At 43.7% G+C, this 17,188-nt stretch overlaps 1 protein-coding gene across 1 annotated transcript in view; it reads right to left on the bottom strand.

Annotated features, from left to right (window-relative positions):
- The window catches only part of rhbdl3 (rhomboid, veinlet-like 3 (Drosophila)), a 53,016-nt gene that overhangs the window by 16,912 nt on the left and 18,916 nt on the right, over positions 1-17,188 (bottom strand). Inside the window, exons 3-4 of the mRNA XM_021567917.3 lie at positions 2,653-2,811; positions 187-414 (exon numbers count right to left, since the gene is read on the bottom strand). Coding sequence (XP_021423592.1) covers positions 187-414; positions 2,653-2,811 — 387 coding nt within the window. The remainder of the gene's footprint in view (positions 1-186; positions 415-2,652; positions 2,812-17,188) is intronic.

The raw sequence follows: 17,188 nt of genomic DNA on the forward strand, positions 1-17,188 counted from the left end.
CTTTACAGCATCAAACCCTAATCAAAGATGCTTGAAGAACCTAAGCCCTAAATCTCTCATGGGCACGTCCTAACTCAACACTTCTGTCGAATATTCACTTAGTCTCCCATTGACATTCATGCATGACTAAGGGAAATTTGACTGAAGTAGAACTTAGGATTTACCCCTCCATGAGCGGAACGTTACCTCAGCAATGGTGATAGCCAAGATGAGCCAGGGTGGTGGGCAGCAGGTGTAGCTGTCAAAGTACCACTTCCTGTCGATCTCCCGGGGCAGGGTCTCGTAGGCAATGTGCCTCACCAGCCTCTGGGACAGACCCAGACCCACCTCCTCCCCCAGGGCCCCAGCCCCCTTTAACTGACGACTTCCCTGGAGGATGGCCCGCCGGAAGCTGTTGCTGCGCTTGTTGGACATCTAGCAGGGAGAGGGGGGGGGGGGAGTAGAGAGAGATTTATAGAGAGGGAGGGATGGGAGAGGGGAGAGAGAGGAATAGAGAGAGAGAGAGAGGGGTGGAGAGAGTGAGACTGTTATGAGCACATGTGCAGATGTCTGTCAAAATACATAATCAAATACCCAGTGTCCATCTGCAGGTCAGGCTTCATTGACAGTCAGTCCATTCAGTGAGACTTTCATTGCAATAAGTAATTTAGTTTTCTTATGTGAGCGACAGAAACGTCATAGAAACATGGCCATAAATTCCAGCCATACAGGTCTTGACACTATCTCTGGCTTCCCTACAACACCCCATTGTGTCATCATAGCTCCCCTAAGTCGTGGGCACCCCCATCCTTCATCCCACTGTGACAGCAACCACGCTGCCATACCCTCCCACCTCACCCCAGCAACAGAATGCCCCCGTCATCACCTAGCAACCGCTGAGCCCTTCTCCTCGTCCCAAGTACTGGCGGCAGCTGCCTGACAACGCAGCCCTTCTACCCAGATCAGCAATATTCATGATCCTCCTATAGAACATGGAATGTGGACAAGTCCCTCTCTCTCTATCCCTCCCTGATTCCTCTCCCTCTGATTCCCACCTTTCTCTCTCTCTCTCTCGCTCTCTCTCATTCACACATTTCTCTCTTTCTTTTTATATCTCCGATCGTAAAAGTAGTTTACAATAGCACCGTTCTTCAATCTATAATGACCATTCAAATTGAACAGATCTCCAATTATGTGAGTCTTGATTGCAGTCAAGAGACAGTGTGGGATTCTTCATGACTGTAGGTTACCATGGCCACTCCCAGCCCAAAGCCAACAGAGAGTTGGAATCAAACGGTACCAAACATACACATTCTGCACCACACACACGCACCCACTGTACATGACAATGGACCCGTGCGCGTGCACACACACACACACACACAGACACACACACACACACACACACACACACACACACACACACACACACACACACACACACACACACACACATTCCTCTCCAGGTCACCAACCGCATAAAGACTTCTTCTTTCTTCCAGCAGTGCAGGGGCAATTCTTCTCCTCTTATTTTCAATCAAAAGAGAGAGAAAGGGAGTGACGTTCTATCTATTCACCGACAGCGAAGAAGAGAGCAGGGTAGAGAGAGATTGGTATTTCTCCAAGAAGGACTGTGGGACCAGGGACAATCTACTGTTATACTGGGAGATACTGTCAGGGAGAGGAGCGAGAGGAAGAGAGGGAGAGAGAGGAGAGGGAGGGAGAGGGACAGAAGGGGCAGGGAGATAAAGAGAGCGAGAGAGATACGAGAGAGAGAAGGAAAAGTAGAAAGAGAGAAAAGAGAGAAAAGAGAGAGCAAGGCAATAACTCCCAATCACGCTGACAGCTTTATGGAATAGGCAGCTGAGCAAAGTAAAGATGGAACTGCAAATAAACCCCAGCAAGCCGGTCTCTGTCTTCCACTCCCACTTCTCCTCCTCCTCCCTCTCTCCATCTATCCTTCCCTCATCCTGCTTGGCTTCTGTTGTGGTTCCAGTGAATGTGAAAGCCACGGGGGGGGTGAGGGGTCTTTGTGGGTAACAATAGCAGCCACACCCCCCAACACACACACATACATACACACACGCACATCACTTGACAACATGTTCCTCGTTCCTCATTCCTCTGTCCCACTTCCAGTTCCTCGCCTTGACTTTTGACCTGTCACATGACCTGGACCGACCAATCAAAGATCCTCTTTCACAATTTCCCACAGGCCCATTCTCAGCCCACTGTACAAGATAATGGACAGCTTTGAAGGAAGCGGAGAAGACAAAAGAGAGAATAGGAGAAATGGAAATTGAGAGGGGAGAGTTGGGGAACCTTCACAAACCCACCCCCTACCGGCCACAACTTTTCACGTTTCCAAACAATTGATTATTTCTCCAGATGACTTCACCGTCCAGGGTCAAGAGTTCAACCTCGCACCTGAAACACAACAGGTGCTAGACGACGCGTGAAATTGCCAATTTAGACCAAGCTGTGTTGTCTAATACCGTGGAATATCCATGGTGTAGATGCCTTTATAGAGGGTTGATATCATAAGACCACTTCCTCTCCACTTCCTCTCATGTCTCAACATGACCAATCGGTGTACAGTATAATCAATGTTATGCTTCTACAAATCACTATTATCAGTTACTATGGTAACATGAAGTGACTCAGGACTCTCACCAGGTTGACAAAGTCCTGGTAGCAGATCTTTCCGTCTGCGTTGCCGTCGGCGAGGGCCAATAGAACCTCCAGCTTGTGAGGGTCCAGCTCCGAGCCGTGGGCCGCCAGCAGGTCTCTGAACCGCTCTGTACTGATGAAGCCTGAACTCTCTGAGTCGAACTGGAACACACAGGGAGAGGCATATGGTTAGAAGTTCTGTAGATAAACACAGAGACAAGGACAATGACACACGGGCACGCGCACGCGCACGCGCACAAGAGACTTGACAGATGTAGTCAAACTAAGCACATTTACAAAGGCACAATGCACATACTCACAAGCCTTATAGCATAGAGACACACAAAGGTTGTTATCACAAATGAATTATAAATTAGGTCAGTATATAAACTCACAGTACAGCCTTGTACCGAACATTCAACACTGACAAAAAAAAACAAGCCAAAAAGCCATAAAATAACATTTTGTTCATAGTTTGAGCTACTTTGTCAAGAATTTAAATGAGCCCGAATAGCTCATCTAACCAACGGCCATTTTGTTTCATTTTTTATTTTCATGAATCACATTCAGTAGCTGAGGAAAGAGCCAATAACTTCTGAGAACATCCACACTTTAAAGAAGTTAGCTAGTGTTGTGTATTTCATTATACCGTCAAGTGTCCTGAATCGTTTAGATGCACTTGAAATAAAGTGAAATTGTATCTATCTGACCAATTCCATCCTGGTCGTCTAAATCATGGCCTTTCCCCTACTACCCACAAAGCACTTCCAAGGGTCACAAGTCCTTGGCTCCACCCACACAACAGTCTCTCACATTCAGCAGAAGCAAATGCCAGACATCCCACACTAGGAATTCTTCACACTCACTCCTTAGTTCTTTCTCTCTCACCAATGACGCATATACAGCACAGTGATCAGTGAATCAAAGAGAACAGTACCAATAGCTTTTTCTCATGCCAAATGTTACATGAGCAAACGTTCTTACACATTACCTCAATCCTCTCCGCTATGAGTGACAGTAATTCCAATGGAACTCAAACTGAATTGAATGGAGCCACTTTAGACTTCTGATGTGTCTGTTCAACGGCCTGTAAAACGGCCTGGATTTGAGTCCTCTTCTATTCCTCGATGTGCTTGTGTTTGACTTGAATGTCAGGTCGTTTGTGAATAGGCTCAGAATACAGCTGTCGTGCGTATAGTGTGTGTGTGTGACATACAGACTAGATGAGCAGTGAATCTAATTCCATCGCCATGAGCAAAGCCTCAGACAGTTTGTTTGCCTTCTCCATGTGCCACGTTTGGCAGGCAGCACAACGGAAGACAGAGGCCATAGAAATAACATCACAGGCCATTGAATTGAATGAGGATTCTCCTTCTACTTATTAGACAGCCCAGTACATCACTGGGGCCGAGCTCCCTGCCATCCAGGACCTCTATACCAGGCGGTGTCAGAGGAAGGCTCGAAAAATTGACAGAGACTCCAGTCTCCCAAGTCATGGACTGTTCCCTCTGCTACTGTCCGGCAAACGGTACCAGAACATCGGCTCTCGGACCAAGAGACAGCTTCTACCCCCAAGCCACTAGACTGCTAAATATCCAGACTGATGAATATCAATTAATGGTACCTGAACCGTCTGCTCTGACTCTATCTTGCACTGACCCTACACACACTCACTAGACTTTATATACACACCATATACACACTCACCTCACACTACACTGTCACTCCCACACAGATCCCTCACACATTCAAACACTACATACCCACACACACACACACACACACGTCCATACAGACACAACACAAACACACATGCTGTACACGCACACACTTTTACACTCCTCATTTGCTGCTGCCACTCTGTTCTTTGTTTTACTCTTATTATTATCTATCCTGATGCCAAGTCACTTTACCCTGCCTTCATGTACATATCTACCTCATATACCTTATTATTATCTATCCTGATGCCTAGTCACTATACCCTGCCTTCATGTACATATCTACCTCATATACCTTATTATTATCTATCCTGATGCCTGGTCACTTTACATTGATCTGGTACTGGTACTCCCTGTATATAGCTCCACATTGATCTGGTACTGGTACTCCATGTAAATAGCTCCACATTGATCTGGTACTGGTACTCCATGTAAATAGCTCCACATTGATCTGGTACTGGTACTCCATGTAAATAGCTCCACATTGATCTGGTACTGGTACTCCATGTAAATAGCTCCACATTGATCTGGTACTGGTACTCCATGTAAATAGCTCCACATTGATCTGGTACTGGTACTCCATGTATATAGCTCCACATTGATCTGGTACTGGTACTCCATGTAAATAGCTCCACATTGATCTGGTACTGGTACTCCATGTATATAGCTCCACATTGATCTGGTACTGGTACTCCATGTAAATAGCTCCACATTGATCTGGTACTGGTACTCCCTGTATATAGCTCCACATTGATCTGGTACTGGTACTCCCTGTATATAGCTCCACATTGATCTGGTACTGCTACTCCCTGTATATAGCTCCACATTGATCTGGTACTGGTACTCCATGTATATAGCTCCACATTGATCTGGTACTGGTACTCCATGTATATAGCTCCACATTGATATGGTACTGGTACTCCATGTAAATAGCTCCATCCTTGTGTATTTTGTTTTATTTGACTTTGATTACATTTTTAAACGTTGCATCGTTGGTAAAAACTCGGAAGCAAGCATTTCACTGTACACCAGTTGTACTCGGCGCACGTGATTCATACAAATGGATTTGATTCGATTCTATTTCTACGGCAATAGAATTGCAGGAGGCCATAAAGGGCTGTTCCATTCTGCTCTTCAGAACAACAACTGAGAGGTGACAGTTGACTCTCATAGAGTCCTTTTTTACGGTGATTCCAAAAGTCATCTTTAAAGATGCTGCAATATGGTTGGAGCATTTTGGTTAAATGATCATTGATAACTATAAAGACTCCGTTGGTGCTAAATAAATATGTTGAAATCGACATTAACTGTCTAATTTCACAGACTGTAGACTGTGTGAACAGTCATGCACTCCAACACTATATCTGTCTTGATGCCGTGCTCTCTCGCATGCGCACACGCACACGCACACACACACACACACACCCCCGCCCCTGAAAGGGAAAGTGAACCAAACAAACCTTTTCCTGCAGGATGTCTTCCAGTTTCTGCCAGGGACATCTTGTCATGTCTCTGGTTTGTGTAATCCCAGAACCCAGAACCATATCTCACGTGTGTTTGCCAGTTAATAGTGTCATAAGAGACTACTGTCTGTGTGTCTAGTCCAGTCCCACTGCTCTCTGTCTGTATCTACCAGACTGTCTGGTCCAGAATAAGAGCTTGTTTACCCCTCTGACGGATTACAGTCCCATACTGAACACCCCCCCCCCCCTAAACCCCCTGTTCTCAGCCCCCCAACAATACAACCCAGCCCCAAACCGCATTTTAGCCTACATTCAGATCTCAGACCCCCTCTCTCCCACATCTCTCTTAGACACACACTTGTACAACTCTTTCTCAAACTGAAACTAACACACACCCTTTCTCTCACATGCCTACACACTGTCACGAAGACCCACACATACACATTCCCATACACCAGCAGGCTCACTCATCAACAGGCTCACTGGCAGGCAGGGATGAGTGTGATGATGTGAGGAACCCCTCCTTAACAATGGGGGCCTAATGGACATTTCATGCAAGGTTCACCCAATCCCTTTCCCCCAATAAGACCCTGTTGCCCCTCGTCCCTCTGAGGGCTTCACAAAAGACATAGGAAAGACACATTAGAATATAGGAACAGCACTGTTGATGACATAGACACATTAGAATATAGGAACAGCACTGTTGATGACATAGACACATTAGAATATAGGAACAGCACTGTTGATGACATAGACACATTAGAATATAGGAACAGCACTGTTGATGACATAGACACATTAAAATATGGGAACAGCACTGTTGATGACATAGACACATTAGAATATGGGAACAGCACTGATGATGACATAGGCACATTAGAATATAGGAACAGCACTGTTGATGACATAGACACATTAGAATATGGGAACAGCACTGTTGATGACATAGACACATTAGAATATAGGAACAGCACTGTTGATGACATAGACACATTAAAATATGGGAACAGCACTGTTGATGACATAGACACATTATAATATGGGAACAGCACTGATGATGACATAGACACATTAGAATATGGGAACAGCACTGATGATGACATAGACACATTAGAATATAGGAACAGCACTGTTGATGACATAGACACATTAAAATATGGGAACAGCACTGATGATGACATAGACACATTAGAATATAGGAACAGCACTGTTGATGACATAGACACATTAGAATATAGGAACAGCACTGTTGATGACATAGGCACATTAGAATATGGGAACAGCACTGTTGATGACATAGACACATTAGAATATGGGAACAGCACTGATGATGACATAGACACATTAGAATATAGGAACAGCACTGTTGATGACATAGACACATTAGAATATGGGAACAGCACTGATGATGACATAGACACATTAGAATATAGGAACAGCACTGTTGATGACATAGACACATTAGAATATAGGAACAGCACTGTTGATGACATAGGCACATTAAAATATGGGAACAGCACTGTTGATGACATAGACACATTAGAATATGGGAACAGCACTGATGATGACATAGACACATTAGAATATGGGAACAGCACTGTTGATGACATAGACACATTAGAATATAGGAACAGCACTGTTGATGACATAGGCACATTAGAATATGGGAACAGCACTGATGATGACATAGGCACATTAGAATATGGGAACAGCACTGTTGATGACATAGACACATTAGAATATAGGAACAGCACTGTTGATGACATAGACACATTAGAATATAGGAACAGCACTGTTGATGACATAGACACATTAGAATATGGGAACAGCACTGATGATGACATAGACACATTAGAATATAGGAACAGCACTGTTGATGACATAGGCACATTAGAATATGGGAACAGCACTGATGATGACATAGGCACATTAGAATATGGGAACAGCACTGTTGATGACATAGACACATTAGAATATAGGAACAGCACTGTTGATGACATAGACACATTAGAATATAGGAACAGCACTGTTGATGACATAGGCACATTAAAATATGGGAACAGCACTGTTGATGACATAGGCACATTAGAATATGGGAACAGCACTGATGATGACATAGGCACATTATAATATGGGAACAGCACTGATGATGACATAGGCACATTATAATATGGGAACAGCACTGATGATGACATAAACGCTGAAACGTGTGTTCTTTTTTGTTCAGCACTTATTGCAATTTGCACGGGTACGTTTGGAATTATTTCGAGTATGGAATTACATCTGGGCTACCTTGGGATTTCGTCTTTATGGTTCGAGTGTGAGTACCTGCTCAACTCTGTTACCATGGCATACACACGCAGGGACAAATCATTATGTTGTACTGTCCATATTCAAATGTCAATCTCCTCCCAAAATGTAATACAAGCTAAGCCAGGACTTACTACTGCTTCCTCCTGACCATGGGGGTTGTTTTGGGCATAACAAAGGGGTGTGGGGTGTGAGACAAACCAAACAGATTGTTTCCCCTGACCAATGATAGAGTATTATGCAGACAAAGGCCTTTATTTGACACATACACACGCACACGGACACGCGAACACACCCAGTAATCCTGCCATTTGGGCGACTCCATAGACTAGCTTCAAGGGCTGAGGAGAGGAAAGTATAGAGGAAACGAGAGAAGAGGAGGGAGGGGAAGGGAAGAGAAGAAGAGAGAAAAGAGAAGAGAAGAGAAGATTGGGGACAATACTAGGCTGGGGCCTTAGCCTCATTTTCATAATGCTGCATATTAAGAAGCTTGAGGCAGCAGCAATGGAGAATTTAGGGAGTCCACCAAGCCTAACAGCCCACAAAACAGTCAGAAATATCATTGGTTCAAGTCTAATTTTGAGCAACCTTTTTCCCTCTGTACGAGCTGACCACAAGGTCCTTCCCCCGGCCTATTTAGATCTAATATCTTTCTAATATTAATCAAACAGATGAATCCATCCAACACGTGGGAAATGTGATTCTGTTAGCCCTCCAGCCACCTTAATAAACAGTAGTGTTCAGGCAGCTACAGACATGTTGGAGGGATTGTCAACCGTGATATAATGACTCTACCACATCCCTTATCCCTAACCTCACCCCAGGAAGCTGCTCCACTCATCTAGTGACCTCTGACCTGAACTAATATGGGTCACTGTCCAACAGGCCCCCTGCCCCGCGCTGAGATAAACCCATGAGGCATTTTCTGGAACAGTGACCACCACCGCAAAGAAGAGCGGTTAACTGGAGTGTAGGATCATGTATGGCAATGATGTAGGATCATGTATGGTAATGATGTAGGATCATGTATGGTAATGATGTAGGATCATGTATGGTAATGATGTAGGATCATGTATGGTAATGATGTAGGATCATGTATGGTAATGATGTAGGATCATGTATGGTAATGATGTAGGATCATGTATGGTAATGATGTAGGATCATGTATGGTAATGATGTAGGATCATGTATGTAATGATGTAGGATCATGTATGGTAATGATGTAGGATCATGTATGGTAATGATGTAGGATCATGTATGGCAATGATGTAGGATCATGTATGGCAATGATGTAGGATCATGTATGGTAATGATGTAGGATCATGTATGGTAATGATGTAGGATAATGTATGGTAATGATGTAGGATCATGTATGGCAATGATGTAGGATCATGTATGGTAATGATGTAGGATCATGTATGGCAATGATGTAGGATCATGTATGGTAATGATGTAGGATCATGTATGGTAATGATGTAGGATCATGTATGGTAATGATGTAGGATCATGTATGGTAATGATGTAGGATCATGTATGGTAATGATGTAAGATCATGTATGTAATGATGTAGAATCATGTATGGTAATGATGTAGGATCATGTATGGCAATGATGTAGGATCATGTATGGTAATGATGTAGGATCATGTATGGTAATGATGTAGGATCATGTATGGCAATGATGTAGGATCATGTATGACAATGATGTAGGATCATGTATGGTAATGATGTAGGACCATGTATGGTAATGATGTAGGATCATGTATGGCAATGATGTAGGATCATGTATGGTAATGATGTAGGATCATGTATGGCAATGATGTAGGATCATGTATGGTAATGATGTAGGATCATGTATGGTAATGATGTAGGATCATGTATGGTAATGATGTAGGATCATGTATGGTAATGATGTAGGATCATGTATGGTAATGATGTAGGATCATGTATGGTAATGATGTAGGATCATTTACGGCAATGATGTAGGATCATGTATGGCAATGATGTAGGAGCATGTATGGTAATGATGTAGGATCATGTATGGTAATGATGTAGGATCATGTATGGTAATGATGTAGGATCATGTATGGCAATGATGTAGGATCATGTATGGTAATGATGTAGGATCATGTATGGTAATGATGTAGGATCATGTATGGTAATGATGTAGGATCATGTATGGTAATGATGTAGGATAATGTATGGTAATGATGTAGGATCATGTATGGCAATGATGTAGGATCATGTATGGTAATGATGTAGGATCATGTATGGTAATGATGTAGGATCATGTATGGTCATGATGTAGGATCATGTATGGCAATGATGTAGGATCATGTATGGCAATGATGTAGGATCATGTATGGCAATGATGTAGGATCATGTATGGCAATGATGTAGGATCATGTATGGTAATGATGTAGGATAATGTATGGCAATGATGTAGGATCATGTATGGTCATGATGTAGGATCATGTATGGCAATGATGTAGGATCATGTATGGCAATGATGTAGGATCATGTATGGCAATGATGTAGGATCATGTATGGTAATGATGTAGGATCATGTATGGCAATGATGTAGGATCATGTATGGTAATGATGTAGGATCATGTATGGCAATGATGTAGGATCATGTATGGTAATGATGTAAGATAATGAAGTTCAATTGGAAAAGACAACTTAACTGGCAAAGTCAAAATTGTTCTCTATCCAGCTTTATAAAAGTTGAAGAAGCATATGGTCTACGTGCTATTCTAGAGAAGGGTTCTACCCCATCCTATGGGGTTCAACTTAATGACAGAGTCTACAGTAGCTACATGAAACCATAGAAGATCTAAATGTTTTATATGACCCTCGATCGGCCTCACCAGCTCAATCACTCAAGGCATGCAATGAATTACACTGCTGTAGGATAACACCTGACACCTACACAGTCAGGTCATGCAGAATTATAAACACATTAACAGACAGGGAATATATTTATTTGTAGGCTCTTAGTCTCCAAAATGGCACCCTATTCCTTATGTAGTGCACTACTTTTGACAGGAGCCCTATGGGCCGCGGTCAAAAGTCAGGGGCGGATTGGCCATCTGACGCCTCAAGGAAAGAATGGGCCGGTGTGTTAGAAATACCAGGGACAATTTCTGGTCCCAGTCCGCCCCTGTCAAAAGTAGTGCACTATATAGGGAATATGGTGCCGTTTGAGACACAGCCTAGAAGTGTCAGCTGCAGTGGGCCATTACTACACATGTTCATTATGCCATTGATCAACAGCGAGCTACTCATCATGATAGATGAAGAACTGGTGAGGGGCAGGCAGCTGAACATGCTGCAGGGTCATGGGACTGGGAGCCACACACACACACACACATGAACAAACGAGTTCACACACACACACACACACACACACACACACACACACACACAAAGGTAGAGTGCTCCCTTGACATGATCCAATTAGCTGGTCTAATTAAAAGCTACTAGACTGGTGGGGGGGAGCTTGTTTCTCTCTGCTAACTACAGAGCAACACTGGGGAGGGCAGGAGTGTCTCAGGGCTGTGATTCGCACTCTCTCGCTCTCTCACAAACACACACACACACAAGTGCACACACACATTCACACACACACCCATGCATGCATTTACACACATGTGCATGTTCGCCCACACACACACACACACTCACTCACTCACTCACTCACTATCCCATCTCTCCTGGTAAGCGATATGATTGTAATGATCGCTTTCTCCAGTCATGTGATCTGACTCCCTGAGGGAGATGAAGAGGAGTGTGTGTGTGTGTGTGTTCCAACAGCACTCTTCACTTAGCTACATTTACTATTAGATCACTCACGGAGACACACACACACATGGAGTGAGTGATCTAAGAGAGTGGCAGATGTACACTGAACAAAAATGCAACATGAAAAGTGTTGGTCCCATGTTTTATGAGCTGAAATAAAGACCCCCGAAAATGTTCTTACCCACAAAAAGCTTTTTTTTTTATGTTAATTTCTCTACCATAAGCCTCCTCCAACATTGCTTTAGAGAATATGGCAGTACGTCCAACCGGTCTCACAACCGCAGACCACATGTATGGCATTGTGTGGGCGAAAGGTTTGCTGATTTCAACGTTGTGAACAGAATTCCCCATGGTGGCAATGGGGTTATGATATGGGCAGGCATAAGCTACTGACAACGAACACAATTGCATTTGTGCAATTTGAATGCACAGCGATACCGTGACGAGATCCTGAAGCCCATTGTCGTGCCATTCATCCGCCGCCATCACCTCATGTTTCAGCATGATTATGTACAGCCCCATGTCGCAAGGATCTGTACACAATTCCTGGAAGCTGAAAATCTCAGTTATTCCATGGCATGCATACTCACCAGACATGTCACCCATTGAGCATGTTTGGGATGCTCTGGATTGACGTGTACGACAGCGTGTTCCAGTAACCGCCAATATCCAGCAACTTCTCACAGCCATTGAAGAGGAGTGTGACAACATTCCTCAGGTCACAATCAACAGCCTGATCAACTCTACGCGAAGGAGATGTGTCACGCTGCATGAAGCAAATCTTGATCACACCAGATACTAACTGGTTTTCTGATCCACGCCCTTTACTTTTTGTTAAGGTATCTGTGACCAAAAGATGCATAGCAATATTCCCTGTCATGTGAAATCCATAGATTAGGGCCTAATGTATTTATTTAAATTGACTGATTTCCTGATATGAACTTGTAACTCACTAAAATCTTTGAAATTTTTGCATGTTCGGTATAGTTTTCTTTGGCCCATGCATCACTGTTAGGGGCTTGACTCAGTAGGTTGGGGTGTTAAAGGGGTCAGCTGACAGCTGGGAAATGGGACGCTCCTGTGACTCAAAGTTTTTCGGGAAAGATGAAGAGGGATGGTGTGAGGCAGGGGGTAGGGTGGTCCATGATTAAAGAGGGGGGGGACCCCTTCAAACCCCATATTCTGCGTCCCTCTCATCAGACATGCACGCCCACGCACACAAACACACTGTGGCTCTACTACCATTCAAATGCTAATTCAGGGTTTCCACACACACACACACACACCACAATCTACAGCTGAGGCAATACTAATGCTAGATTACATCACTACTCCCATTGGCTGGCTATACAACACCACGTGTTGATCTGTACCGCCATTGACCAGAGAGAAATATGGCGCTAACTCTCTCCTCGTTGTCGTCTAGGAGACTAGTTCAACTTGAGTGCAGACAGCAGCTTGCAAGCGGGCTGGGACGGGGACAAAGGGGACGTGGCTAGGACCTGACAGCCAGGGTTGAAGGGTCATGGCTGTGACTGGCAACTGGGTCCAGAGAGTCACCCCAGACAGTCCTACAGACAAGATTGGGTGACACCAAAAAATGATGAAAGGTAGTCCTGCTGTCAATGGGAACATGATGTGTGGTGTGTCAGTGTTTCCCATCTTGCACTAATATCTGACTCTAATCCCTCCGCCGTTGGTCTGATCCAAACCATAAGGCTAACGTAAAGATGTCTCATCCAAACCATAAGACAACGTAAAGATGTCTCATCCAAACCATAAGACAACGTAAAGATGTCTCATCCAAACCATAAGACAACGTAAAGATGTCTCATCCAAGCCATAAGACAACGTAAAGATGTCTCATCCAAACCATAAGACAACGTAAAGATGTCTCATCCAAACCATAAGACAACGTAAAGATGTCTCCTCCAAGCCATAAGACAACGTAAAGATGTCTCATACAAACCATAAGACAACGTAAAGATGTCTCATCCAAACCATAAGACAATGTAAAGATGTCTCTTCCAAGCCATAAGGCAACGTAAAGATGTCTCATCCAAACCATAAGACAACGTAAAGATGTCTCATCCAAACCATAAGACAACGTAAAGATGTCTCATCCAAACCATAAGACAACGTAAAGATGTCTCATCCAAACCATAAGACAACGTAAAGATGTCTCATCCAAACCATAAGACAACGTAAAGATGTCTCATCCAAACCATAAGACAACGTAAAGATGTCTCATCCAAACCATAAGACAACGTAAAGATGTCTCATCCAAACCATAAGACAACGTAAAGATGTCTCATCCAAACCATAAGACAACGTAAAGAAAATATGTTTTCTTCAGTCAGACTAGGTGGTATGAATAGAACATTTAGGCTAGTATTGTCTGTGGAAAGCTAGTCTTCAGCCTGGGCAATTTGTAAGAACCTGGCTCTGTGTTCACCAGATCTGACACCAACTTCACACTCCAAGTTAAGTCGACGTAGCAAAAGGTTGTGTTTTGACAGCTGCTGGCTGTCTCAGACACTGATGGGGTACAAGAACGTGCGTCAGGCATGATTTCGACATAGGGAGTTAATTCTGCAGAACAGAACAATGCTTTTCATACCTCAAGGAGAGGAGCTTTCCAAGCACCATACAATAGGAAATGATGAGGGGATTGTTGTTTTTTCAGTGTGTGTGTGTGTATATGTGTGTCTATGTGTGTGTGTGTGTATGCTATTTTTTGTAAGACACCAACTTTCAAAGTTGCCCAGTTCAAAGCTAAAAGCTCCATTCAAGCTAATTTGTGGGACAGATTCACATTGATTCACTTTTGGAATCTCCACGTTCGTTCTCATTTTGATGGGTGTCTTGGTTTAACTATGCATTCGTCTCAGCTGGTACCAGCAAATGGAGATTGGCAGAACCAATATATCAGTCTAATAATTTGGTCCAATCAGTGCCAATGTATTAGCATCTCATTCAATCAGTGCCAATGTATTAGCATCTCATTCAATCAGTGCCAATGTATTAGCATCTCATTCAATCAGTGCCAATATATCAGCATTTTTTCCAATCAGTGCCAATCAGTGCTAACATTAGTCTTTTAATCAATAAGCACCGATATGTTAGTACTTCGTCCAATCAGAAGGCAGGATATTTGTCTTGCATCCAATCAGCGCCAATATAACGGTGTTACTATCAGCGCAGCTGCTGATGATTGAGTGGCAGAATGAGGCGGGTCTAGGAGAAGGATATCGTCTCCAGACTGTCAATTACCCAGACATCATCTCTCCCGTCGCCAGAGATCATCTCTCCTGTCGCCAAACGTCTCGGCGGAAAGGTCAGCGTCTGGCTCAAATGGAGCCCTGTCAGCCATGCGTGTCACGACCAGGCTCGCGGACTTCCTACACCACTGTGACTTGAGCGATGTCTAATGCTTTGACAGGACACTAATAGCCTTTCTAATGCCATGCCAATGTCCGATAACGCTACCTCAAGTCCACACTCACTAAGAGACTGTGATAATCCATAAAGGACAGGAGGGAAGGTGTGTGTGTGTGTGTGTGTGTGTGTGTGTGTGTGTGTGTGTGTGTGTGTGTGTGTGTGTGTGTGTGTGTGTGTGTGTGTGTGTGTGTGTGTGTGTGTGTGTGTGTGTGTGTGTGTGTGTGTGTGTCAGTGTGTGTCAGTGTGTGTCTGTGTGTGTGTGTGTGTGTGTGTGTGTGTGCGTTTGTGTGTGCAGAGGTTCACTCGTTAAAAGAAGGGAGGAGAGTGAGAATAGAGGTAAAAATAGATGAGGTGATAAATGACTGTGTCTGGAGTCGTATTATCCTCCTGTGTACAACGCTGTATCCACGTTAGTGAGCTAGCTAATATAAGGCCTGAGTCCACAGTTCCCTGATGACAGGTCAGAGAGTCTATGGCGGCACACTAACATCTACAATGACCAAAGAACTTTGTTTTTTGAGGTAAGAATATGCTTTTCCTTTAGGGAAGGAGAATGTTCTTTCATAAAGAGATTTAGACAATATGCAACTATTTTAGTCTACCAAGTATAAAGCAACGTGTGGAAACCACAGCAATGCTACTTAGACTTTCTCATACTGCAGGTGGGAGGTTGAACAAAGATATGGGAAAGACAAGACTCCATTCCATTCTCTCACCCGGACAGCATGAAAAACCCACCATCCAATCCTCCCAATCTCCAACCCTTTCCAAGATCTCCACCTAGTCCTCACCCACCCCTTCCATTCCAAAACAACACCTCATGATTCCTGTTAAGGGTGCTCCTGCGCTACACTCTTAGATGTGTTATCTTGAATCTAAAAGGGTTCTTCGGTTGTCCCCATAAGAGAACCCTTTTAGGTTTCAGGCTGAACCATTTTGGTTCCATGTAAACACCCTTTCCACAGAGGGTCCCATAAAAAGGGTTCTCCTATGGAAACAGCTGAAGAACCTTCTTGGAACCCTTTTTTCTAAGAATGTAGCCTACATATTTAATGAGTGTTTACTCTAAGGCTTCCTTCTCTCTCTTCCTGTACCTTTTCTCTTCTACGTCAAAGGAAAGTGGATTTGGGTCCACTCTCCTTCTGCCATAATCATCTCTTCACACAATAAGCAGGAAAATAACAAGTTAAAGTGGCCACCGTTCAGCACTTTTACTGGGGTTCTGGGGTACAATGGAATATTTGTTTTTATTTGAGCTTTATTTAACTAGGCAAGTCAGTTAAGGACAAATTCTTACTATCAATGCCAGCCTAGTAACAGTGGGTTAACTGCCTCTGGGATTTGAACTTGCAACCTTTCAGTTACTAGCCCAACACTCTAACCACTAGGCTAGCCTGACAGAATAATTGTCAAGAGAAAAAAGGAAAGACAAAAAGAGAGAGAGAGAGAGAGAGAGAGAGAGAGAGAGAGAGCGAGAGAGAGAGAGAGAGAGAGAGAGAGAGAGAGAGAGAGAGAGAGAGAGAGAGAGAGAGAGAGGAAAAGACAATGTGTGTGGGAGACAAGGACTTTCTGTCTAATGAACGTGCACATGGGTTAATTTAATGGACGAGGACTGTCTCTAGACCTGTCAGTGTGAGAAATGTCAGGTCAAACTGTGTTAGAACAACCCCCAAACTGATCAGTAGGCACCAAATGAAAGAAAACGGAGTAAAACATGGAGGGACCACATGGGGTTGTTTTACTACATTGCGCTTTAATAAACATGACCCAGGAGAAGGATACATTGTCTGACAGTATAGTCCACC

This window comes from Oncorhynchus mykiss, chromosome 17, assembly GCF_057628025.1.
Source record: "Oncorhynchus mykiss isolate SJ-2025 chromosome 17, ASM5762802v1, whole genome shotgun sequence".
NCBI lineage: Eukaryota > Metazoa > Chordata > Actinopteri > Salmoniformes > Salmonidae > Oncorhynchus > Oncorhynchus mykiss.